Here is a 23,886-nt window from a genome sequence, read left to right as displayed (position 1 = left end):
CCCTTGCCACAAAAGCATGATTTCTCTACCAAAAACCACGTGTCAGTGAGACACTGCTCATGGGTAGGAAACTCTGTAACCTCCTAAATTTCTGTGGAATTGTCATAAGTCTCTATTTTGTTTCTTCTCGCATTAAAGCATTTCCTCTGTTTACATCCAAGAAAAAACAATCACAGAAAAAATATTTAATTCAGGTGCTAAACATCAAGTCTAAGAATTTTCTACACTGCATGTATATCCCTCAAACTAGGTGCTGCTGTAAACCAGAAAACTACCCTGGATTTAACACAAGCACAGGAATTACAGACAAGCAAGAAATGTAAGTCAACTTTTTTTATGATCTGGCTAAGTATAATTAACCATCTTTAAGTCACAACCATCTAAGAAAGATGCTAATGTAGTTGTGAGGGTGCTCCGTAGCTCACTAACGTAATGGAATATAACTGCAATGTTTAATGATATAGTAAATAACTAATGAAATTTAATCTAATTGTATTTAATTCTATAACCTCATAAATTAAGAAATCAGAGGTTTGGTTGTCTACATGGTAAATAAATACATCACCGTACGACCAAGAATTACTGGTGACTTCAGTTTAGGCCATACATACAATAACATTTTTAAAAGTTGAAGTGAATTGAGTACAGTTGAAAAGATAATGCATGTGAATTGAACTTGTCAGGCTGGCTATTACCAATTTTATATGCAATTCCTCTATTTGACCATAGGCAAACAATTTTAGAATTACATATTCTTCATCTTATGTGAAGAGATGTAGATGGACTACCTACTTAAATTCTTTGATTCTTTTCTTACCAAGGGTAAAAATGAAAACATTTAAGAACTATAAATAATAACTGAATAATAACAGTATTAAATATTATTTAATATTCATATTTTTAATGAATATATAAGAAATCTGCTTAGCTCACCTCTATAGCTAACATATTAAGAAACAAAAATGTTTCCAGCTATTTCAATTTCTAAAGAAGAATGAAAAAGCTGTACCTGCTCTTCATGCCAATAGCCATGACAATGATTAACAGGGAAAAAACACATTTTACAACTCTGCATTCTGTTAAAACTTGATAGTCAATTTAACTGTTTCCTAACTTTTTAGCTGTGCTTATTACTTGACCTGTTATTTGAATTAAGTAAAAAGAAAAAAAAAAATTACAACCTTGCTTATTTATCTAGTAAAAGATCTTTTGAAATACGGACAGCATTTTTGAAAGTGAAACTAAGGCGGCAGCAGGCAGACATTTGTTGAAAAGAAAACATGCTTGGGCATGCTTAACACAGTCGTCACACCTAAATTTAAAAAGTCTCAGAATGGACCACCAGGAAATCTCTTTAATTATTTGCCTGTTATCTTCCCTTAGTTCACAGGCATGAAGTCATGAGAGGAAAGGGAGGAATGTGGAAAAAAAAAAATCCTCTATTTAGTTGAGAAGACAAAATGGATGTCAACACTAAGACATTGGTGACACTGGCATACATCTAACAGAATGAAACATCCACAAAAGTTAATTAATGGCTGTATGAAAAAGCATCAGATGTCCACTGAGTATTTTGGGAAGGCTCTAGATCCAGTGCAAGAACTCTAAGTGGAATTCCAAACCCAATTTCAGTTTCTGCATTGTGTGTGAAGTCTTCTATATCAGACTGCAGTTAGCACTGGGATGCTGGACATCACTAGTAACAGAGGTAGTCAACTCAAACACTGTATAATTAACATACTTCTAAGTAACAGTTTCTACAGAATGCCTCAGCTTAGTTACCAGAAAACAATTATTGGTACATTCTAATAGAGAACACAAGTTTATCTGTGAAGAAATTTCTAAACAATAAAGTTAACTGAACACTGTGGCAAATAATGAGAAACCTTGCTTGACAGCAGGCTACAAGTTATTAAAAAAAAAAAAAGGGCAAGAGCCATTCTCATTTGAAAGCCATTTCCTCTAGTGAAAAGTATGAGGAATAACTTCAAGGAACTTGGAAGCTGGAGATCCCGCCTTCCTTTGCATAGTCAAACTCTTGAGGAGGTGAAGTATTTCAGTGCCATGATGTTTAAAATACTTTCTAAATATAAATTTCAATCGTGCACAAGAGCAAAAATTTTAAAGCAAGTAAATTGTAAATGCCTTCAAAAACCAGAATAAAATTAACAATTTGGAATCAGTGCCTTGGTTGAGGAGACGACGAGAGGAGCAGCATAAGCACAGAGTGAAGCAGCAGCGCAAAATACACTAAACAGGAGTGCCTGGACTTGTGCCGGCTGTGTTCAAGCCCAGGAGGAGGCCATGGGTGGATGCCCATAAAGATGTCTGATGAACTGACAGAAGCGGCAACATCATCAGCATGTTCTATCACTATTTTAATGTTATGAGGCTGCCAGGTCAAGGTCTAACTGTTTTGAGTTATGTGCATTGCAGTAGAAGTTATACTTGCATCCTAGGAGCATTTTAGGAATGCGGCACGTTTAATGTTAAGACATTATAGACAGAATTCATCAAATTTCAGTCTCTATTTGCATCCACACTCTTCTGTGTTCCTGTTAGACTAAAATTCTCATTAGGACAGCACACCTCTAACAATGGAAGCAGCTTAAAGAGCCATACTCCATCGGTGTATATAACTTCCTAGAGCAAATTTGTGAAAGGCAAGAATTTCACCTCCCATGTAGCCCTCAAAAGGTGGGACAATAAAATCCCTAAACTCTCTATTACCTTATTTCTTAGAGCTACTACTATTTTCTCTAAAATTACACATTCATTTCTTAAAACAGCTGATCCTCTCAGAACAGAAAGCTTTTAATCCGAGTTCATCCAATGTTTTCTGGCGTATAAAGATTTGAATTTTAAACAAGGTTATCAAACTGCTTGATAAAGGGAAGTTTTGACCTACTCATTAAGCTGCCTTTCTGCAGCTCTTACCACTAGTCTTGAAACAGGATACTACTTTTCAGTTCTGCAGATAACTCCTGTTTGTTGCTCTTGGCAGACAGTAGCATTATGTTCCAGCAACCTTCCTTTACATTAAGAGTAGGGTCTGTAGATTGAAGCACTAATTCCAAAGCTAAGAAGTCAAAATGGCATAATGCACTGATCCCAATACTGACATTATCCAGCCTCAAGTAGTGATAAACTGTAGTCGCTGGTAATTTGTGCTGTGCACAGTAGTAGTTCAGTCTGTGATAATGCTGGAACTGGAATTACAGAGTTTCAGAATACAGCCGTCAGATTCCATTTTAAAATTCTGGTATGAAACGAGACAGGGCTAGCAAAAAGCCTTTGACATTGAAAGATTACTGACAGCAACCTTAAAACTCTCCATGAAAAAAGAAACAATACTTTTTTCTTTGGTTGCGAAAACTTCCCTGCATTATGACTAGTTGTTTTTGGAAAACTACAGAGAAAGATGTTTGCTTACCAATTACTGCCTCCTCATCCTTGAAAATTTGGGAAAAATAACTTTTGAAGACAGTGTCTTGCAACACAATTAGTTTTGTCAACTAAACCGTTAATACAACATTTGCAGATCTACTTTGTTAGCATTCCACAGAATAGTTACAGCAGCAAGTAGGTAAAAACAATTTTCCAGGATTTTGGGTTGTCACTTAATTACTGGTATCTTAATCTGAAGCTTTACAATACTGAAGCTTTGAAATAAAGTGCTGAAAACCTTGGGATAGATTAGCATGATCCTATACAACCTAACAAATTGGACTAACTTTTAAGTGTTAAAACCCACACATCAAGAACACTTTTGAAGCACACTAAAGCATGGGCACATTAAAACATATATTGTAACAAAGGAATTCTGTAGCTTGGAATCCAGTAGATGGAAACATACTGCACACTGGGGGTGGAGTACTGGGTAGTTTGGGTTTTTTTTGAGGGGAATTTTCTATTGCAGTTGTTGTGGTTTAGTTTTTGGAGGGTTTTTTGGCAGTGGAGCTCTTCAACACTAGTCAAATTCAAAAGTGGAGTAATGTAACATCTAAGTGAATTGAAATTTACATTCAGTTTTGCTCATGAGGAATAGTTTTAGAGAAAATACTGCCTAGGAGATGCAATACTATACATCGGAAAAAACCTTCTGTGTTTTTACACATGGCTGAGAAACTTAAGCATTACCTTAGACAGCAGGACATCCCATTTGTCTTAGTTTCCCCACTTCAACTGTTGCAAGTAGAACACAAGAAATCTTCTGAACCCTTTGTGGCACTTCAACGTGTTTTACCAATTGAATCCAGGCTTAAAAGTCACATATTTTGTCAATACTGGTAAATTACACAAATCCTTTATACAAGCTTTTCTTTTTGGTTACATTTTCTCCACCTTTGAGGTGCTGGGCAGGAGGAAAGCCTTCTTACTTCAAGTTGTACAAAGGAAGCCTATTGCAAATAGGGAGCATCTCCTGTAAGAGCATGGATATTTCCCTCTCATAAGAAGTTTCCTGAAGTTTCAAAATTTGGATTTACCCCCTCATGCCTAGATGTCAAATCTACGCAGCTGTGACTCTGCGTCAATACAAGATGATAGCTTCATTTCAGAATTCTTCCGCTACCAGCATTTGGAGTAATGAAAAGTAAACTAAGTCTAGCTACTACAATCTGTCCAATTTCTAATTCCTGCCTTGTAACAGAAGCGTTACAGTATTTGGAGAGAAAGCTGCGGACTAGGGTTATGGTCAAAAGAGGCAATATTGTTTCAGGATTATATTAAACACCACAAAATTTTAGATATGATGACTGTGGCTATAATGTTTGGTATTTTTAAGGCATTCATGGCTTTTTAAAATTCAGAACAGTATTTTGTTAGTGTCACTGTAACGGTAGCATACTTTTGATAACATACTAACTTTCAAGGCTTTTTAAACACCCATAAAAAAAAGTTTTGTTAATGAGTCCAAAATCTTTTTGCACCTTTACAGTATTACATAATTGCATATCATTTAAGAGATATGCAAATGTAGACAGTGGTCAGAACATAATTTCATTTAATTTTGTTAGGCATCACAAGATTAACAGTCTTGTAATGTTTGTGACAGTATTATTATATATGCATGTATAAAAAAAGATTTAGTGTAAACACATTGAATTTTAGATTAAAATGGTTTAAGCATGAACATTTGTTCCCAAAAAAGGACTATTTGAGTTATTAGGAAAAGTCATACCACACTGAACTTTGAAACAATAGGGTTTTCTTTATATGCAACAGGTGATCAACAGAACTCATCCTTTAAGCACTGAACTGAAGCAAACAGCTGAGTTGTAGCCAGCATATCCAAAATGCTGAGAAAACAGTACTTGCAGTTGTAACAGCCACCTCTAACTCAAAAGTTTTGTAGATGATTATAATAGCCATAGGCAAAATCTGTTATCGTTTGTCCTACTGAAGAAAAATCAATCTTGATCAATCCAAATTATCACCCAATTTCAATTCTTAACTTTTTAATATGGAAGGCTAGGCAGAACCGACCTGGCAGAAGGCAACTTCTCTTAATAAAATAATAGTAAAATTTAGAACTTTTGTATAGAACATAGCTATATTTGAATCTCTTTCAAATGGTGAAGCATTTCTCCCAAAGCAAAGAAAATGTGGACAAGAGATTTTGCAAGTATTTCATCAGCCAACCACAGGAGTTGAAAATACATTGCGCACAACTTCTTAGCATCATCAGCGTAAGGAAGAACAATGGCTTATGCAGCCAGTAGAATGAAATCGGTGGCACTATGGATTTGCTTGAAGGAGAAAGCACATTAGAACACATAGAACATTAATTACAAAAGCTATTTTTCTACAAAGATTTAAAAGACAGAAAATCCAAGACCAATTTGGGGAAATTCCAATTACTGTTTTTCCTTCCTTGGTCTTCTATTCTAACCCACTTCCAAACATTGACATTAGAACTAGCACTAACACTAAATTACTACTAATAATATTTAGGCTCTCATGCAGCTCCAATTCTACATGTTTGACAGAACTTGTAACTGCTGAAAAAGTCAGTGGGGAGTAAAATTAGGGGAAAAGTAGTTAATATTCATTACTTGTCATATCACTTGGTAAGTGCTAGCTTACAAGTTGTATAATTCTTAGTTTCTGCATCTGACACTAGTTAACCTCACAAATTTTTTTTCCCTGGGTATTTTGTGTAATCAGTTTCTGGATAATAAAAAGGCACCCAAACTGCATTTTTATCTTATGTAAGCCACTAGACAGCAACGCAAGATGAGTCTTTCCATTTCCCTGTATGCTACTTGCACTGTTTTCAACCGCTCTCCCATTTTTTAATTTTTCTTATATTGGACTCACACTTGGCTATTTTTACTTAATCAGAATGATAGCTCGTACTTTTTAAGTAGGAGTACAGTAAGGAATGGCAAAAATAAGTGCTAAATTCATTTATCTTCAATTTTCCAGAATGGTAATTTCAGTTTGACTTTATTTTGACAGTATGCCCATACTCCACTCTTCATGTAAAGTTTTGACTATGAATTCTAATTCTACATACATGGGTCTTGGAAGGTACATACATAGATAACCAATATTCCTGTAATCTTATTGTTCTCCTGGCAACGTGACTGTAATACAGCTCTTGTTGTAAACCACAACAGGTTTGTTTGGTTTGTTTTTTTTTCCTTCCCCCAATTCCATGTTATTGCTGCTATTACTTAATGTTTCCAGTCATATCTCATTTCTACCCTTCAATTTTACCAGATGGCAAATATACAGGAGGGGAGAAAGTATCAAATACTCAACTTCATGCTCTGCCTTCCAAGAAAAGTGTTATAAGCTAGGTGGGAAATCAAGAAAGTCAAATAAGTAATAAATGCACATACACAAATCTACAAGGCCACTACTGTCCGAAGATGAGGAAAAACTTAGAATTAGCCTGTTATACAACATTCAGTTGTTTGCACAAAACTACCATTCTGCATTCTGGAAATAATTTAAAAGTAGCCTTTGTCAAGCTGTTTGCACATCTGTCTAATTTTAGAAGCTTTCTTAAGGACTTTCTTGTATTTAATACAAGAATACAAATTGAGTGCAAATCTAGAGTCACTCTGGCATCTAAGTAAGTTATTGTGAAACTCAACCTACAGTGTTTGACTTAAGATTATTGGTATGTTCCAACTATTTAATTGATCACTCAATTACACACTGCCCCTAGGAAAGTGCTTTTCTCCACTTTCCATATTTCCCTATTTTTCTGAAGAAAGTTTAATATAACATTGGTTACAATGTTATGTTGCAATTTGCAATATAAAAAACATATGAATTGCCAACCTAAGTTTTCTGATAATGTAACAGAATTCATTTTGAAACTGCACATAGACATATTAGCATATCTTATGCTGCTCTGCATTCCCTTCAGCATAAAGTGTAATATTTAAACAGTCAGTGAAATTGATTCTGTATGCTATGAATCAGTGTGAGGCTTCTATTTTTACATAATATTTTATTCAAAGATTCTGGTTTTCACTTAATTATATTATCACACTTGCTTTAATTCTTCCTACCACTTCAGCTCAGCTGTCCTTGACCTTTCTAGAACAAACCCCTCTTCACCACCAATGTTGGCAGCATAGATCTCCATTTATAATCCCAGTAGAGCTTTTCAGCTTGTGCTCCACTCAGTGCTTTAGCTCAAATGTGGGTTTGCCTCATTAGGAAAGCAGACCTCAACAATTGGGAACTTCTGGCTTATCTCAAAGTGAGAAGAAAATCTGCTCTCCCTCATTTCCTCTCCAATACACTGAAAGAGCGACTCCTACGTTATTTCCACAAAGCAGAAGCAGCAGGTGAAAAACTTGACTAAACTTCCTTTCTGGCAACATCATCTTGCCATAGGATAAGACTTAGTACATACAAAATGCCGTTCCAATCAGTTACAAAAATACATACATACAAAATTACTGTAGTTGTTTATACTTGCTTAAAATCACATGAGAATATTTAAGTGCATCAAATACATTTAAGTGAAATACTACTGTAATTAGTACAAAATTTAGTTAAACAGTTTGTTTGAAAGTAGCTTCTAAAGTAAATTGAAATCAACTGATAGAAGTCTCCTCCCATGATACTGTCTTTTAGTACAAAATTAATTCAAAGTCTTGTGCTGTTTATTACCATTTCTACAATATTCATTTCCAAAGTCACTGAATGGGAGTTACCTATGAAACTCCACTTTCCTTTTAAAAGGTTCGTATCGACTGTACTTCTTACCTTGAAAGACTGCAAAAGCCAATTTCAGCAGGCGTTAACGGTTGCTGTCCAGAGCCAGTTTTTCTTTGCTCCCCAGACATGCCTACCCTGCAATGTCCAAAACTGACATTCCTTCAAATGATCCCCATTTATTTAATAATTCTTTAGAGGCAAACCAGCCAGGATAAAGAGGCTGAGATTTTTTTTTTCTGGCCTCAAGGTTAACCTGTTCAGGAGTCACTATTGAGCAACTGCAGACATACATACTTTCCGAGTTTTGCCCAGCCCGGTCAGAGCACAGAACCCACACAAGTTTTCTGCATATGTACACTGACATTCCAAGTAAGTCTTTTGAGAAAAACTAAGTAATTTTATTTGTTGTTCTTTACAGATATACAAGTTACTGAAGCTGGGGCATTAGGTGTGGAAGACAGAAAAATAGCAGCAAGATGCTAGATTTTACCACAGTGCTTAGCATACTTTTTTTTTTTTTAAGTGACAAGATGCGTGTTTTCCTGTTGCAGTTTCAGGCTGTGGCAAGCTCATTAAAAATGCACTGAACAGTTGTCTATTCCTGAAGTACTGAAAGCATATAGCAATTTATTAAAGACATGAAATATGCAGTGTTAGAACTTAAGGATCACAAAAGTGACAAACTCCTCCTGTTAAGTGTTGGCAATATCCCACTGCAGCCAAAACCATTTTTAAACAAGATTTTTTTTCTATTAGCTAGTTCAGGCACAGAACTTGTAATACTTCTAGAACTACTCAATTAGTCTTACATATTCTGTTTTTCCACAGGTGTTCTTTGTAATGTTACTCACAAAAGTCATCAGTAGTTTGATTTTAGTATTTTCAGTATGGCATCAGCAGCGGTACCTGTATCATGCCCTACCCAACTTTTACAAAATTCAGTCTGGCCTAAGCTTTCAAATTTTACCCTACAAGGCACCGAAATCTGCTATGTCAGAAAAAGACTGCAAAATAGGGGGTGAGGTAGGGAGAAGAAACCAAAAAAATAAAGCAGTCTTCTAAAAAGCAAATATTCTCCATTGAGTAATGCTAAATATGCTAGCAAGATATAATCAGGTATCCAAAGGTTTTGTTACTACATGTAGGACGTGTTCTCTTACAACTTTTTCTTTAGTACTAACTAGTGAATATTCTGTTACACACAAAAACCAACATTTGATAATCCTTAATTAACATTTTTGCCCAAAATCTATAGTACAAGTGAAATATTTTAATTACACCCTATTGACATAGTCAAAATCAAAGAGACTTATAACTTATTTCAAATGAGAAAGTACTTGATATCAGGTTAAACTTAGGGTAGCCTATTTTAGTTTAGCTATAACAAGAGAAAAGCTAAATAAAACTGTTACTTATCTACCCAATTTTAAATAACTTAATTTGAAAAACATTAGGGGGAAAAAGGGCAATCCTTGTAATAGTAGTTCACAGTCTTAGTCTTCTGACATGTTCTCATTTACTTCTAACTATAATTTTTAGGATTGCTACATTTCCCAACTGGAAAGTACTCAACTTTAAATCACCAAATCAGTAGGTTTCACTTTAAAAAGGCGCAAAACTTCATGTGCAAAGAGAAAGGACCTTTCCTCAGTAAAGAAACACAGAAAATCTTAGTAGTCTCCTCTGCTGTTCATTATAATCCATTACCCACAAAGAGTCTAGTGGAATGAAAGAAAAAAATAACGGTGGGAACCATTGCTTTATGCCTTAATTATTGGTTATACCCCACCCTTATTTCCCACTGTACAGGTGGAAAGCTTTTAGAAAAAGGTATGTTCTCATTGATTAACTTCCTGGGAAACAATTAATGGGAGAAGAAAACGAATCACACGTGGGGGAAAAAATAAAATAAAAAAGCTTAGCAATATTCCCTCCCAAATGTTCCCTTCCCCTTCTCCCACTGGTAAAGGGCCATGCCCTCTAACAGTAAACTCCAGATATCTATGCACTATAATTTCTATCTAGCTTAATCTTTGACTCTGCATTCACTCCCTTTCAGAAATTTTGCTAAAATGATACTTCAGAACAACAGTATAGAAAAAAAAAAGAGTGTATTTACTACAATTGCTTTGTTGGAGGTACTTCTCACTCCATCTTGAAACAGAAAATACAGGAATAAAGTGTTGGAGGGAATAATTAATTGGCATGGAGACTTAAAAACAGATATATCCTCTTTTTGTGGGTGTAACTGTAAAAAAGGACTGCATGAAAAGGCTTGAGGAAGTGAAGCAAGCACAGCGACCTATCTAGAATTTTTTTTTTTTTTTTAAGAGGGGAACTGGAAGCTCCTTTGACAGAAACAGGCCTAAAATAAACTAACTCTATTGAAAAATTTCAGACCTTGGGCGGCTCCCACTGTTCACTAATTTTCTAGGCCATAATCCTTCAGAGTAGTTTTGGGACCTGTTAGTAACAGTAGTGAAATAGTTACAGGTAATTGCAGATATAGTTACTCAATTGAATTAATATTTAAATACTTCCACCAAGTACTTTAATTCAATTTACATTTTAAGTAATTGTTCAGCACATAGCAAAATTCTGCATTATTATTTAAAAACTAGAAAAAAATTAAGTGTGGCTCTCTTCAGCCTGTCTTTTAAACAGCAAACAGATGCCAGCAAGCCTTGTAATTTTAAGGTCAAACGTAAATATAAATGGTATTATATTGACAAATTCTATGATTATTTTTACAGTATGAGTTGTAAACTGTAGCTTTTAAAAACATAGCTTGAATCAGCTATGAACCTGCCATTCTTTGAATCCTCTACAGTTGTTAAACAAGTGTAAACAAAAACTACACTTCATGTGTTTTTTCTTGCACTCAATTTTTATGCACAGTTAATTTTTATATACATACTTCTTCAGTAAAACCATGTCTACATATGAGAGCACAGATAAGTTAACTTAACAGTAGAATCTTTAAGATTTAAGTTAATATTGATGCACTTTTATCTAAAGTATAAACAAGTTGATGAATCTCTGCCACGCTTAAGCAGCACAATAATATTGGGGTTTAAGGTTTATTTTACTACACCAATATTTACGTGCTGCTAGGGCGGAACAAGTATGACAACTCTTCTATTCATCCACATGTCAGGAACACAAATTTGTTAATAGAAAAATTTATATTAGTATCTTCAACTGTTTCTCTTCCTTAAATTTCTAAAGCAGCAAATAATGATTCGCATCTTTATTAGAGCATGCAAACCATGATGTGCTGCTAGAGTACTTTAAGGCCTCAAATACAAGACTTAAAACCTAGAGAGTACTTTTTATAACTATAACTGGAAATACAGCTTTACTTAGAATTGTTTTTATTCATACACCAACCTGTAAAATTAAGAACCTGTTATGGTCCAGATCAATTCCATGGCTTCGAAGAAGAATACCAACATCTTTGAATGTCTTTTTCTTTCCATTGATGTGGTAGACAGAAGAATTATCTCTATAAGCAGTTCTAGATACACAAAAATTGCTGTTAGGAACCACTTCATAGTCATCTCCTTCCTGTTTTGAGGAAAAACAAAGCCAGAAAAACAATTACTATATCACAGGTTTACCTCATATTTCACAATTAAGCACAGAAGTTTTATCATGTTCAGGTTTTAAGTCAGCTGCATTGTAGGGTCTAATAGAAGTGGTAATTGTCTTAAAGCTGCATATCTCAAAAAAAGAGAGGAAAAAAAAACCCCAAACCCTCGAGAACTGGACAAAAAGTAGCCCAAATTGTTTAAACTGAATGGCCTTCATATTATGCCTTTCCCATCTCTAATACAAGCTATTGCTTTGAAAATACTTAATTTATTCTCTTTATCACTGCTTCAAATCACAAAGGAAAAGGCCTACTTCAAATTTAAAGTGGCTGTGCTATTCCACCCTTTAAATTTTAGATTAGGAAGTCTTGAATGACTTAAATACTGTTTGCATTTTAAACTCCTCTTTTATGGTGCTAGGAAAAGGAGTTACTTTTAGCTGAGTAGTTCTAAAAAGAAACTGTAGAAGATAAAAAAGCAAAACATTAAAGATGTGACAAATATGACATCATCAGCTTCAAAAGATATCTTAAACTTACCTACAAAGCAGAAACTAAAACAAAGCTAGTACTATACTTTAAAAAGTTAAAATTGATGCATGCTTCTTGTAAAGACTTAAACTGGCCTACCACTTTCCCAGATTAACCCCCAAGAGCATAATCAATGTGGTATCTAGTATATGCAGAAGCTTTTTAGATCATAAAGTTGACTTTGTATTAACAACTAAGAGCTAAGTGGAAAAAAAAACCCTTAATTTTTGAATCTGGTTATTATAAATACATGCAAAAGGTATGTGTGTATGTATATGAAGTCAAAGAAAAAAAATTCTGTCTTTTAAAACAGTTCCTTCAAAGGCTGTATATATTGCCACTTTATCAACATAAATTTTGAAATTTCAATGTACATTTCCCACTATTTTGAGCGACCCCAAACTCAACAGTTGATATTTCAGCTAGAATGTGTGCACAAAAATTAAATTTAAATAAGAGAAATAAATTCCTTTCACTGTAATTGCAAACAAAAATGTCCAGAAGTTTTTATCAATACATGAAGTGGCAAGCAAAATAAATATTTTTTTTAAATTGCCAACACTTTCTATTTCATTCAAACAAAATATCAGATTCAAAAATATTTAGTGGTAGGATGTGAGGTCCAGAATTTTTGATGAAAAATCTGTTTTAAAATTGCAGGCATGTTTACAGTACATAAAGTGTAAATAAGAAAATTTTAGATTCATTATATATTTTTCTAAATTTAGATAACCTCAAATAGTTTCTAATGGGTTTGAAAAGTTTTGCTTAAATAGGTTTTCTTTCTTAATATATACGCTCATATTATAAATTAAAGAATATATAACATGTCCAAACATAGACTTATAAATTTTTAGGGTCCTATTAATTTCAGAAATAAGTATTATTTACTTGAGGTAAAAGATGACAACTCTGAAACGACTTCTTCTTAAAATAATTATTACATATTTCTAAATAGTTTTAAAACTGATATGTACCAGGTATTAGTCTTGCAGAAAATAAAAAAATGGAATCCCTACTAAAATTTTAAGAACTGCACTACTCAATAGAGGAATTTTTAAAGCTAATTAACTTTGAATTGATGTTTTACATCCGAAAGGTAAACTAATCATGCTATGAAGTTTTCACCAGCTCAGACTAAAATAACCAAATATTAAAAGTTTTCAAATCCTTACAGAAAAAAAGTCTCCACTGTTCTGAATAGAAGCATACATACCTTGTCAATGATCTTTTGGAAGTGGATTTCCACAGAACAACTCTGGATGTCCGTATGTCCATCAGAATTATGGATCAGCACAGAGAGTTTTTTGGATCTGATTTTTTGTGCTCGATACCCAAACACAAAAAGCATTGAATCAATGACATTGGATTTTCCACTGCCATTTGGCCCAATAATACATGAAAACCGCTGCATAATAGAAGGAAAAAAAGTGATATTCAAAGGGAAATACATCCTGGTCAGTGTACATCACCCATTTCATTTGTGAGCAGTTTAAAACACAATTATTCCTAGTGCATGAAACTGCAGACTATTCGATAGCTTAGTTTTTACTGCCAAAGGTAAAGCAGTACAACTTATTAAATAAAAAAACCCCCACACCTCAGCTCAGTTTTCTAAATTTTAACTTGTTAACTCAAAGCGATACTGCATTTAGCAAGCATGTTCGCAAGGAAAGTTTCATGATTAGCCACGTAAGTCTCTTGTGGGCACTAAAAAAATATTCTCATTCTTCAAACACACCCCTAAAAGTTCTCCAGTAAACGAAATAAAGAGAAAAGTGTGCTTTTTTAAGGTTTACTGACAAATTAAAATTTTACAGTATCAGAAAGTTGCACTTAACTGTTTTCTCTACTGTCCAATAATGAAAATTTAGAGTATCACTACATTAAGTAATTCTAAAACTTAAAATATTTTTCAGTTATTTTGAGGTAAGCTTACATGAAAATACAGGAAGGAATACTAACACACAGCGAAGTCTTACCTTCTTTTAAAAAATGCTTAAGGTAAAAGAAAAGATACCTTATGAAAAGGTCCCAAAGTTTGCTCCCCTGCATAGGATTTGAAGTTCTGGTTTACAATATGAGTTATCATGAGACGAGGAGCACCAGCTTCATTGGTCATTGCTGGAGGTGGGGGAGGAGAGATGCTACCCAAAATCTCTTCTAAACTTCGATTATCAAGCATCTCATCTGATACTGCTAAAAAACATCCAAAATAAACAGAAAAAAAAAAAAGACTATAAGCTCTCAATGACTAGACACCTTTTAAAATGTTCAACTGGAAAAGCAAACATCATTTCTATATGAACCAAACCTATACTTTTGCCTATAATTATTACAACGAACTAAGTGGAATTAAAATTCTTCTTTCCATGAACTGAATCTTTAAAAAGAGATACTTAAGATGTCCCATCGATTCACTAGTGGGTTTGTTCTTTCATTATGTAATTCTTATTCTAACATACTTTAATAGGCACTCTGCAATTACAATAGCTACAACCGTCACAATAAGCCTACAAATCTGAAACAGGCAAAGTCTTTCTAATTAATAAGTGCAAAGCCACATTTCAAGCGTGCTCACAAGTCACTCTGCAAGATTTGGGGATCGCTGCACAATGCTCTGAAAGCTGTAATGACAGCACAACTACTCTGCAAAGACAGGAAGTTTGTTACGAAAACAAACTGGCCCCCTGGATATCAGCTAGTTGTAAGCAAAGCAGCTTTTCAACAGTCACTAGCAACTTTTTCTTCAAATAGACAGTCGTTTATGCCACCGATTTTGACATATTAATCTATTTGACAAATACCTTGCTTTAATAATTGCATATCTGGCTACCTAAAAAGACACACACTGCTGTTTTTCCAGACATTTTTAGCAAAAACTCAAGAAACTCAAGAAAATACACTGCTTCATGAAAAAGAAAGTCAAATCATTTTAAGAGTTAAGTAAATAAACTTGACATTTATTCCATTCCAAGAAATCCCATACCATTGGCTGCATATAAATTTGAAAAATCCTGCTGTTGCACCACAATCTTAAGTACAATGTTACAGATCAGGAATACGAAATAGGCTTTATTAGGAGTAAGTCTACAAATTGCTTTTGCACTTGTACTAAATCACTGGTCCAAACACTTTAACTCTTTGCAAGCCCTCTTTACCATTTTAAAAGCAGTTTAAACTTGCCAGGAGTCAAGGCTTTCAATATTCCTTTCTAAAACGGAAAAGAGAAAATCCTATCCAGAGTAGTTGATGAATTCAACTGAACTTTGTTGCTAAACAGGCAGTACCATCAAGTTTACACACAATCAGAACCACAATATTCAGACCTACCTTGGGGAGGTACTTTGCCAAGCTGTCTGTCGCCTTCGTTTTCCACTTCCATGTCACTGGTGGACTCCTCTAAGGGCTCTCTGCCTTTCCGATGGGCTGCTGTAGAGGTTTTGGTGCTCTTGCTTGGCACAATCTCTGTTGGCTGTTCCCCTTCCATTCCAAGCAATCAAACTACTGAAGGGATCTATCTCCTTTGCTAACATAAACAAGAAAACCCCGTGATCTAAGCATTGAACTACAATCCCCTACGGAATATACCTACATGTTTGCCCAGATGTTCGACTAATTTAGAAACTAAAGACTAGAGGTACTTTGAAGACAAAAATCCAAATTTGAAACAAAACCACAAGATTAGCCTCATCATGATATACTTTAAGATCTATCAGTCCCCCAAAACAACAGCCTGACCCTAATCTGTAGAAACAGCATGAATCTACCTACTGAAAACTCATACAGCCATGTTCAATGCAGTTACTATGCTCAGAGAAAGCAACCGTGATGCTGGGGGCAAAAGAGTTAAAAGACACATTTGCAATAACAAACTGAGTAGCCATAGTCTATGCTCTTCTGGAAGCACTCTTTACATACACATTTCAGACCTGACATGCATTTTACTTTCAAAAGTCCATGCTGACTATATATTTTTTATATATAGATAGATAAACAAGACAATCTGCATAATTATAGCGAAGACTTGACTCTTAAACAGTTTAAATCAACACTCGCAAAATGTAACACAACCACTAATGCCAGCATTCAACGTTTAACAGAGAAAACTAAACAAAATACCTTAATCTAGTTGTGATGTTGAAGTTAACCGATCAAGAGCGAAACATTACAAAAGTCCATCAGCTGGCACTTAAGCACAGCTCCCAAAAAGTATAAATAGAAGGCAACCGATGAGAAGAAAGAGGACTGGAGGAGCAAAACTCTCTCCAAAGAGTTTAAATTGCAGCAAGTGGCGAAGTTAGTTCGCAGAAAAACAGACATGAGAAAGTTTACTTCTCACAAGATAAAAAACTGACGTGGTTAGAAAGTCATCTTACAATTGGTGCCAATCATTTGACGTTTTCAGACCTACCCCCAACCCACACTCTCATGAGAGTCCTTCATTTGGGACAATGGGGGAGGGGGGGGAAAATGAGAGAAAGAACTCATTTTAAGGCAATTTGTGTCTATGCCCCTGTTAAGAAGTGTTCCGCAATGGCTGTCTCAGACAATTACAGTCTCTCAAAGTACCAGATTTTTTTTTTTTTCCCAAAACTGCTCCACTCCAACGGAATTGTGCAATATAGACCTATTTACCTTACCAACCCTTCCCCCCCCAGATACTTCAACAGAATGAACAAGCATAACTACTTGACCTCAGCTTTTAAATCGCGATAAATCAGCTGCCACATACTCTCTAACAAATTTAACAAATTCGTGCCCAGCCCCTCCCCCGAGTCAGCTCAAAGGTGTTTGTTAAAAGCATCTCTCGACGATCTCCTGCCAAGTGCCGTTTTTGTTGCGGGGATGGCGAAAAAGAGAGTCAGAGACGGACAGAAAGGCTTCCTTATTAACCGCCGATTAAATTTGATAGCGACAACCCATGTCAGCGAAAAATTTTGGTTTGGTTTTGGTTTTTTTTTTTTTTTAATCCATCCGTTAATCTAAGGAGTCCAGCTGCACCCTTGTCACAGTCTTTCCAAGTCGTTACGGACTTTCTTAGGATTTCTCTCTCATACTTCAAGCATTAAAGGAGCAGGCAGAGCTAGTTACAGAAGGGTCCCTGCTCTGTAAGCAGATTAAAATCGGGCCTCTATGCTACCGAAGAGTATTCCCGTACTTCCCCGTCCTAGGTGGGTCTCCGATTCACGGTCCCCAGAGCTCCCTAAGGGCACAGCGGGAAACCTTGGCCTTTCTCCTTCGGGCTGCAGAAGACCCTCTCTCATCCACACACCCCCCCCCCCCCTTTCCCTCCTCAAACCCATCTGCCGACACCAGCCAGGACGGACACGCCGGGCGCCGTGCCCCACCGGCGCGGAGACCGAGCGGCCGCCAGGCAACCCGGACCCCTCGGGAAGGGGCCCTCGGCGGGACAACCCCCGCCCGGACCGCCCGGGCCCGGAGAGACAGGGGCTGCCGCCGCCTTTCTCTCCCTCAGGGCGAGGAGGAAAGAGAAAAAATAAGGCGCGGGGCAGAGCCCGCCGCCCTCCCTGCCCTCCCCCTCAGCACCCCCTGCCCGGGGAAGCGCCCCGAGGACGTCTCCGCCGTCCCTCTCACAGCGGGGGAAGCCCCCCGACTCCACCTGCCCTCAGGCGAATTGCCGGCGCCTCTACCCGAAACCCTGCCCGCCGAACTACCCGGCGCTGCCCGCGGAAGCTGGTACCTTCGAGGACTGGCGGCGGCCGGCCCCAGCGAGGCTGCGGGTTGAGGCAGCGCGGAGCGGCTCCGGCTCACCGCCGCGGCTCGGCAGCTTCCACACTCGAAAATGGCGCCCAAACGGCGAACTCGAACCGAAATTCGTTAGAAAAGCGCGGGGCATGCTGGGAAGGGAGGGGGCCGGCCTCCCGCGGGTTTGAAAGGCGGAAAAAAAAAAAAAAAAAAAAAAAAAAAGAAGAAGCCCCGCTCCCGCGCCATCTTGTTTTCCGTTACTGCGCGGACGGGCTGGGCGGGATAAAAAGAAGTAAAATAAATCCTCTCGCTGCGAGGAGCGGGTTTTTTTGGAGAGGAAAGGAGGGGTATGGGGGGGGTGTAAGAGACTCGCGGTTGAGGGTGACGGCGGCCCCACGGCCGTGCCCGCCCGCCCCGCGTGGAAAGGATTTATTTTAATTTTAGAAGTAGGTCAGTGGGCGGCGCTTGGTTGCTCGGCAACGGGCGGCGAGGTGGTGGGGCCGGGGCGGCGGCGTGAACGGGCGCTGTTATTTAAAAAAAAAATAAAAAAAAAATAAAAATTGTGGGGACGCGGCGGTTTTAAAGCGGTATTAATTAACGGGCGGCGCGGTGACGCCACTCTGGGCCGTGTCACCTGGTCGGGGAGGGCCCGTGAGGTGGCGGTGGGACGAGGAGGAGGAGGAGGAAGAAGAAGAAGAAGAAGAAGAAGTCTCGCGGGAAGTAGCCATAGAGACGGAGCCGCTTGGCCGCGGGGGGAGCGGGCAGCAGCAGCAGCCGCCGCCGCCGCCTTGGTCCTCGCCGTTCCCGTGGCGCCGCGGAGGACGGGGAGGAAGGCGGGATTAGCGCGGAAGCCGCCGGGGCTTGGGAGCCGGCCGCTGAGGCAGCGGTCCCCGCCGTTCTTGCGCTCTCCTTCCCGCTGCCGGCGCAGGTAAAGGCGGGCTGGGGTAGGCGGCGGCGATTCTCCTCCCTTCGCCGTCGGGGTCTGACTCACCACCGCGGTGGGCGAGAGGGTCGCGGGAGCCGTGACCACCCCCCCCCCCCCCCGGGGCTCGGCGTGGGAGGAGGGAGAGCTCCGGGACACAGCCGGGCGGCGAGGTAAGGGCGGGGGAGTCCGGGTGACCCTGAGGGAAACGGGCACTGGAGAAAGCGCGGCGGAGGGAGGACGCTTTTTTCGCGGCGGGGGGGGGGGTGGCCGGGTAATCTCCCGCTTGGGAAGCTGGAGAGGTTGAGGGGGGGAAAAGGGAATGCCGGCACGGCCGGAGAACGGGCTTTGCCGCCCGTGTGGGGCCTGAGGCTGTCCCTCGGGTTTGGGGAGGGGACGCAGCCGGGGCGGGAAGAGCCGCCGTTCCCTCACAGCGGGCAACCAAAGCCGTGAGGAGCGAGCTCCTGCCCCGGCACCGCCATCTACGCCCTTTCTTTCCCTCCTGCCGTCTTGTCTTTCCCTTCGCTCCCCCGCTCTTGCTCAATCCTCCCGCCGCCGTCTCTGATCCTCATCTCCCGGTTCGGCAGCTCCGGAGGGGGAAAAGCTGAGGGGAAGGAGGGGGCGAGGAGGCGTGGGGCTGCGGTGTAAGACTGGGGGGGCCGAGCGGGAGTGTGAGGCTGGGAGAAGGCGAGCCGAACGCACCCTGCCAGAATAACTCCTTGTTATTGCCCCAGCTTTTTTTAAAGCTCCTAGGAAATGCTTTCAGCTAACCTGCTGTTGGACTCGTGGCGGAGTTGTATGTAGCCCGTGTACAAGGTTGGGTAGTGATGGAGGTACCTGTTGATGGCGGCAGGTGAGCTGTGCGGCATAAGCGTGAGCGTTCTGCCTTGTAGGTGCACATAAAGAGCGTTTAAGCCGTCTTCAAAAACTATAATAAAGTTCTGGTCTTGTTTTTGAAAGGAAAATAAGAGAACTCCGTGTAGTGGGAGCAAGGAGGGAGTGCAAGCTGGAAGCTGACAATAGCGACGTGCCCGCTGAAACTCTCAAGTGAGAAATAAACACTTGAAAAACTACCAAGCAGCAACTGAAAAGGTGGGTTTAGCAAGGTGTGGCGTGCACAGAAAATAGAAGCAGATAAGATCCACTCATCCAAATAAATGTGAGGCATTCTGTTAAGCAGGAGAGGTGCTTACATTAAAGTAGAGAATAAATCTAATGCTGTTTTACTCCGTGCTATTTCTTTGCTGTGTACAAATCTTAGGGTCTATGTTTGGGCATTTAGTTTTAGAATTTGTGGCACGGAGACTAGCCCCGCAACTGATCAGCAGAAAATATTGCTGGGCTATGCTGAATGGGTGTTTGCAGGTGCTGAACGACGGCATTGCCACCACACAGAAGTCAAGGACATGATTAAAAGGTTACTTTGAAAGTTTAGTACAAACTTAGGCCCCTTTTAAATGCCTTGATGATGAGACTCCCTATGCAGTTTTGGGGTAAGTGTAGGATAAGGAAATTAGACATTGCAGTATGAGAGATACAGTTATTTAAAGACAAAAATAACTATCGTGTGTTTATCAATTAACCTAAAGTAGGGTTGAAAATAACTTACTTCATTCTTTGGGCACAGAAAATTATGTTTTAGGACTACTATCCTTTTAATGCTTCTTAAGTTCTGCATAGTAACTGTTTGACACACAGTCGTTTTTATAGTGAAAAAAATTCCAGAAGATTAGAAGGCTGCATTGTGCATCATCACGCTCCCCTCAGAGTATACCTTCTGCTCTCACCCTCTTGCTGTCACTTCTTTCCATCCTGGGAGACAGAAAAGTTTTAACCTGGATCAGTGCCTCTACCCTGTCCAGGCACAGACAGGCAAAGGCTTTTGCTGTTACAAGAGGGAAGGGGACAAGAGAGTGGGGCCCCACTGAACTGCTTATGGAATTACTGTGTTACAGTAAAGTATCATGAACATTGCAAATAGGGGTGGATGAAAGACTAGGATATTGTATCATTTTGTCATGGCAGGATTACTTTGGTAGTATGGCTTTTTCCTCTAAGTTTTCTCACAGTGCTTTTGCTAAGAATGAAATTCCTTGAAAAGTTTGCAATTCCAGGTTTTCGCTTGCTACCTTCATGGCTATATGTCAGCACAAGGGAACTTCAGTGTTTCAATGTATAATGTTTCAGCAATATGTTCCTAGTATCGCTTGTTCTTTAAATTGTCCAGTGTGTTTATACTAAGCGATCAGATAAATGTGGAGTTGGGTACTGTACAAACGGAATTCCCTTAAAACTCAGGTCTGTTTTGGTGCTTATTTTGCCACAGTACTAATGTAATATTACTTGTTTCAAAACTTTTTCTTTTGGTGTTAGTGTCTTCCTTTTTAATTTTGGCTACTTATATATGTGGGTTTTTTGTTTTATTACAGTTACACCTACATATCTTTTTTTTAATGCTCCATCTGCATAACTGAAATGAGACTGAAGACTTCACTTTCAAAGGAACCAAAACATATCCTTTGTCTCAGAATAAATCATAGAAAAGCTTGTTAACTCTGAATAGCTTCTTTTCCAGAAAGGTTGGTTGGTTTTTTTTTATCATAAATGTCATAGTAAAATATTTGTAAATTGCAGGTGGCTTTTTTTTTTCTTTTCTTCACCATGCCATTCAGTGCAGCCTGTAAGGGCAATGTTTTAAGAGATGCTGAACAATCTTAGAGTAATACCTTCCTTTCATAAGCTATTGATGTTTTGCTAGAAAATTTTGTAGTGATGTTAAAAGCTTTCCCAGATGGTAAATAGGAGTAGTGATATATCTACTTGTTTATAATAAGACATGCATGTAGCAGATGTAAACAAAATTGCAATTTTCCTACTGATAACTTAGATACGTCAACAATTTATATATGATGTGGTGTTAATAAACCAACACATTTGAATGTTTGTACACTAAGACCCTTCTAGCAGTGTAACCCAACGTTTCAGCTCAATAGGCTCATTTCAGCTTCAGTTTTAATAGGTATGCATCATCATAAGAATTATATTTTTACATGATACAGTTTATTTTTTGCTGAATTTCTACCAGGTCTTTTCTTGACACAAAAGGGCAAAAAAAGAATGAAGAATCATATTTTCTTTATATAAAACATTCCATGTAATCTTATCAAAATAATCTTCCTGTACTGTTCCTTCAGTTTTGTATAGCCTAGATGAGATATTTTGTAAGCTTATTTTCAATAATTAAAATTTTCTGACTTCCTTAACTTAATTAAACATAAAGAATTAGTTAGCTGTGTGGGCTGGACTACAGCTGACGAGCTATATTCCTGCAGTGATGATCACCAAATTATGAAGTGGAACCTTTTAACTAGTGAGACTACTCGAGTAGTGAAACTTCCAGATGATATTTATCCCATAGATCTTCACTGGTTTCCCAGAAGTATAGGTGGGAAGAAGCAGTCCCAAGCTGAGAGCTTTGTTCTAACAAGTTCTGATGGTAAGTCAATTCAAAATATTTATAATTTCATACCACTCTGTGCTTATGTCACTTAAATACATGAGAAATTAACTGCAGTTAAATAGTCTGCAATAAAGCAACTTCAAATGCCTGTAACCAGTTGCACAGGCGTAAAACTAATAATTGCTTCAAATTTAATGCATTATATTACTGTAATTTTCTCCCATACAACATTATCAAACATACCTCTGACAGCAGATACATAATTTTTTATGTAAGGTCCATTTCTACCATGTTTTTTTTTTTTTGAATTTCATAAACCAGTAGCTTTAAATACGTCTGTTCTGCATGCCTTCATAGATACCAGATCACTTGTAGTAATGACAACTGATGACCAAGTTATGGAAATTGCTTAACCGTGATGTTTAATATCAATGTAGTCCATTTCTTGGACATGTTACAGGAGCATGTCTTGTGTCTGGCTTCTATGGAGTCTTGAATATCCCTCAGAAGCATCTAGTTCTGGCTGTTGTATAGTATAGTATATGTTGACTAATATATATGTCCATTATACTGGTAGATGTATACACACATATGTATATCCCGTATGCTGCTATTTGTCCAGTATACTAGTGTACTAATACTAGACTGTATGATCCAATATAGTAGCTGCTGTATTCCAGTGTATGGATTCTCTTTTGTGGAAGGGAGGTGGGAGCAAGAAGGTTTGGTGATTGCTTGAGGGTTTTTTTCCTCCTCCCCAAAGAGACTAGGAATTGATTTTGCCTGACTTGCACACAGTCAAATTTTTCTTCCTGCATGAAAGCAGATATACTCATATCCCCAGTTCAGTGAAGAAATCTTAGGTAACTGGTTTCATTATTATTTTACATTTATTCCAAAGCAGTCCATACTGTTCAGGTCAGAGTTTGTCTCCTTAGTACTGTAATGGGGATTATGTTCCATGCCATCAGGAATTTTCTGTGCAAGTTTTCCCCTTTTGTTTTTTCCCCTCATCCCTTTTCTTTAAGGAAAAACATTTGGAATCTCTTCTTGATCTAATTCTTTGTTTGAATAAAATATGGAAAATAATGGTAAAAATAAATTTCCTTAAACCCCCTCCCCGCTTTTATTTGTGTTTCAAAGAACCTACCATGTGGAAACACTGTAGTTCAGATGAGAGTGTTTCTTCTCGAACCTACCGATTTTAAAAAGCGGTTGATCCTTTATGAACTCTGCTGGTTTACATTGACCTTGTTATAGAAATTGTGTTGGAGTAAAAGCTCTGCTAAGAAACAAGTCCTTGATGTAGACTGGGCTGCCTAACTGACAATCCACTGGCAAGAACTTGCTGATGGGGTTGGTCTGTTAGTTTGTGAATGATTTCTGATACTTTCATATGTTACATCCAAGATCTTGGCATACAGGTGACTTGGAAGAGCTGTATGACTTACAAAAGCTGGACAGTCCTTACGCCGATCCTAACTT

The 23,886-nt window shown here is 38.3% G+C and overlaps 2 protein-coding genes across 11 annotated transcripts in view; one reads left to right on the top strand and one right to left on the bottom strand.

Moving 5' to 3' along the window:
* The window catches only part of SMC4 (structural maintenance of chromosomes 4), a 39,929-nt gene extending 21,762 nt beyond the window's left edge, over positions 1-18,167 (bottom strand). The window contains exons 1-5 of one of the 5 annotated variants that reach the window (XM_030028003.2): positions 18,015-18,167; positions 15,644-15,839; positions 14,331-14,506; positions 13,527-13,718; positions 11,578-11,754 (exon numbers count right to left, since the gene is read on the bottom strand). In XM_030028003.2, coding sequence (XP_029883863.1) covers positions 11,578-11,754; positions 13,527-13,718; positions 14,331-14,506; positions 15,644-15,800 — 702 coding nt within the window. In that variant the 5' untranslated portion in view covers positions 15,801-15,839; positions 18,015-18,167. Of the gene's footprint in view, positions 1-11,577; positions 11,755-13,526; positions 13,719-14,330; positions 14,510-15,643; positions 15,840-16,432; positions 16,644-18,014 lie in introns of those variants that run through there. The other 4 variants (XM_030028000.2, XM_030028002.2, XM_030028001.1 and 1 more) reach the window with 4 other exon arrangements.
* A 118-nt stretch (positions 18,168-18,285) lies between these two features.
* The window catches only part of IFT80 (intraflagellar transport 80), a 56,968-nt gene continuing 51,367 nt past the window's right edge, over positions 18,286-23,886 (top strand). Inside the window, exons 1-5 of one of the 6 annotated variants that reach the window (XM_030027994.2) lie at positions 18,286-18,947; positions 19,688-19,794; positions 19,902-20,033; positions 21,371-21,453; positions 22,216-22,437. In XM_030027994.2, the coding sequence (XP_029883854.1) occupies positions 21,417-21,453; positions 22,216-22,437 (259 nt within the window). In that variant the 5' untranslated portion in view covers positions 18,286-18,947; positions 19,688-19,794; positions 19,902-20,033; positions 21,371-21,416. Of the gene's footprint in view, positions 18,948-18,978; positions 19,115-19,687; positions 19,795-19,901; positions 20,034-20,653; positions 20,896-21,370; positions 21,454-22,213; positions 22,438-23,886 lie in introns of those variants that run through there. The other 5 variants (XM_030027993.2, XM_030027997.2, XM_030027995.2 and 2 more) reach the window with 5 other exon arrangements.

The sequence above is a fragment of the Aquila chrysaetos genome, chromosome 10 (genome assembly GCF_900496995.4).
Source record: "Aquila chrysaetos chrysaetos chromosome 10, bAquChr1.4, whole genome shotgun sequence".
NCBI classification, from domain to species: domain Eukaryota; kingdom Metazoa; phylum Chordata; class Aves; order Accipitriformes; family Accipitridae; genus Aquila; species Aquila chrysaetos.
The sequence above is the reverse complement of the archived record's forward strand: the minus strand, read 5'-3'. Positions and strand labels throughout refer to the sequence as shown.